We start from the raw sequence: 2,387 nt of genomic DNA, 5'->3' as shown, positions 1-2,387 counted from the left end.
GGTGCGTGTATTATTTGCTGCCTTTTTTCACTCTCGGTCTGACTCTCTCTCACGCGAAACGCCTCGCGTGCTATTATGGTCCGAGAGCGATTTGTAATTCGTAAAGTAATGCAGGAATCAATAGCCACTCAGGAACCCCAATTAAGATAACGACAACATTTTCCTGAGTGCGCGAGGACCAAGGACAAAGCCCATTTACGCCCCCGAACCCAATCCCCTTCCGGCGCCTCATCCCCGCCCTCCCATTCCAGGCTTCTGCTTCCCGAGAAGGGGAAAGCCTCCAAGCAGAAGACGAGCGTGTGCCGCAAGACCCTGAACCCAACGTGGAACCACACGCTGGTGTTCGAAGATACGAGTCTGCAGGAGTTGACCGAGCGCTCTCTGGAGCTGTCGGTGTGGGATCACGACCGCCTCGGGACCTCGCAGTTCCTGCAGTAAAGGCAGACAGAGTTACTTGGCCGGCTGTGATTTGTTTTGGTATTGTAGTGTGGGTTTTTCTTTTGTGATGGGCGGCCCGGCTCTTTGCAAATGTCGGTTAAATCTCGGTAAAGGTGAGGGTACTGAGAGTCTCCGTCGCTTGGTTTTTGACCCGAGACGCGAGTTCTCGTTTTTCTTGAAATTTCACGCTCATCTGCAATGTCTTTACCATATACGATCGCATTCATATATCGCATTCATTCATTACCATATACGATCTCTTTCCACATTCCAAAAGATCCTAAAGTAATCCTCCAGAAAGGAGAATCACCACACCATCTCCCTCATCATCACTCCAACATCACTCCAACATCACTCACCTCCCCTTTTCTTCCTCTCTCTCCAGGCAAGCACGGAGGCCGACCCGTGGAGTGGATGGAGGCAGCGGGAATGGAGGTGAAACTCTGGGAACAGATGCTGGAGAGACCCAACCTGTGGGTCGAAGGCTCCATCATGCTCAGGCCTTCCATGGACAAACCTATTTACTCCTCGTCGATGACTGAGTGATCTTTGGTCAGCATTTAGGAACTTGGTGTCTTGTGGGATGGTACGATTTCGAAATTGAGATTGGAAGGTTGTTTTTGTTTTTTTCTTCGTCATTATTTTATTAGTTGTTGTTTTTTGTGGTATTTTATATGGATGTGTGTTCCATTTTCTTTTCTTTTTTAATATGTGATGAAGTATGTTTGATGTTATACAGCATTGTCTAAGTAGCAAAATTATCCTGATGTCATTTGAATGAATACTATTTTTTATTGTATATTCATTAACTTTCCAAAATCATTTCACAACGTAGAAATTACACACGTCTACACTGACCAAAATAGATCCTTCAGGCATAGAAGATTTCAGACAAGGGATATTAACTTGCAGTATTATATCCTGTGTAAAAAAAGAAAAGAATTGAAAAGGATGTCTAGTTCCCAAAAAACAGGGTAGGAGAATACCCCCCCATTTCAAAAAAAAAGTACAGCTAACATTCCAAATTCTGAATGTGAAATTACTTCGAAAAAATCTCTATGTTCCTAACTTTGTAAATCCTTAAGAAAAGAACTATGAACCTCTTGAGTCTAAGATCAACACCCATTGATCTCTTCATCAGAATCCAGTCTTCAAACTATATATATATATATATATATATACTTATATATATACACTCACGACATCTCTAAAATGTCTCGGACCCTTGTACCAAAGACTGTATTAAAGAAATTACAACGAATAAGGAACTCTGGCCCAGTTCTATGAAAACAATATTGAGAACACATGAGAGGACCTGCTCAGTATTGATTTAAGGTTTTCATCCACAGTGGTCTAATTTTTTTCCGCATATAAAGTGAGAACCATCTGTGTTTCCTCCCCCCAACCCCCCCCCCCTCTGACTTCCAGAGTTTCTGTACGCACACTTGGGCAGAACAGAAGCTGGAAGGGGAACCAGACCAGAACGACTCTACACTTGAACTGAAAGGGATCTTACACCCAGCACCGCCGAACGAACCCGTCCGGACCCCGAGACCGACCGACCCCGACACGACGAGCCTCGACCCCCGAGCCTAAAGCTTTGTGTCTGTAGCTTTTATATATGTGATATGGTGAACCGTTATATGCCCTTTGGTACTATCATATTGTTGGGGACACTTTCTTTAACAATCAAAAAGTGGTCCCAGGTTTTCTGTCCATGGTGATTGATGTGAATTCGAGAAAGGGTAGTTTTGTGAGGACTTGGTTCTTCGTCTGTGTGGTGAGGTGTCCACGTGATTTTGTGGTGGTAATCCTTCTCCTACACAGACCATGAAGCTATCCTGTTTAGGATTCTGTGCTGTGGAAACGTTGCTAATCTGGTCACATATATATTGTCTGTGCAATAGCTGTTTCATGGGTCTCATATATAATACAGTATATTAACATGT

General features: G+C 43.7%; 1 protein-coding gene across 1 annotated transcript in view; it reads left to right on the top strand.

Moving 5' to 3' along the window:
• LOC122247513 (uncharacterized) overlaps positions 1–1,377 on the top strand; it is a 385,131-nt gene extending 383,754 nt beyond the window's left edge. The window contains exons 14-16 of the mRNA XM_086540169.1: positions 252–434; positions 487–551; positions 824–1,377. Coding sequence (XP_086396295.1) covers positions 252–434; positions 487–551; positions 824–984 — 409 coding nt within the window. The 3' untranslated portion in view covers positions 985–1,377. The remainder of the gene's footprint in view (positions 1–251; positions 435–486; positions 552–823) is intronic.
• Positions 1,378–2,387: the final 1,010 nt, after the last annotated feature.

This window comes from Penaeus japonicus, unplaced genomic scaffold (assembly GCF_977035675.1).
Source record: "Penaeus japonicus unplaced genomic scaffold, GWHDUDI00000001_assembly GWHDUDI00000009, whole genome shotgun sequence".
NCBI classification, from domain to species: Eukaryota; Metazoa; Arthropoda; class Malacostraca; order Decapoda; family Penaeidae; genus Penaeus; species Penaeus japonicus.
Note: the sequence above shows the minus strand (reverse complement) of the source record. Positions and strands in the feature narration are given on the sequence as shown.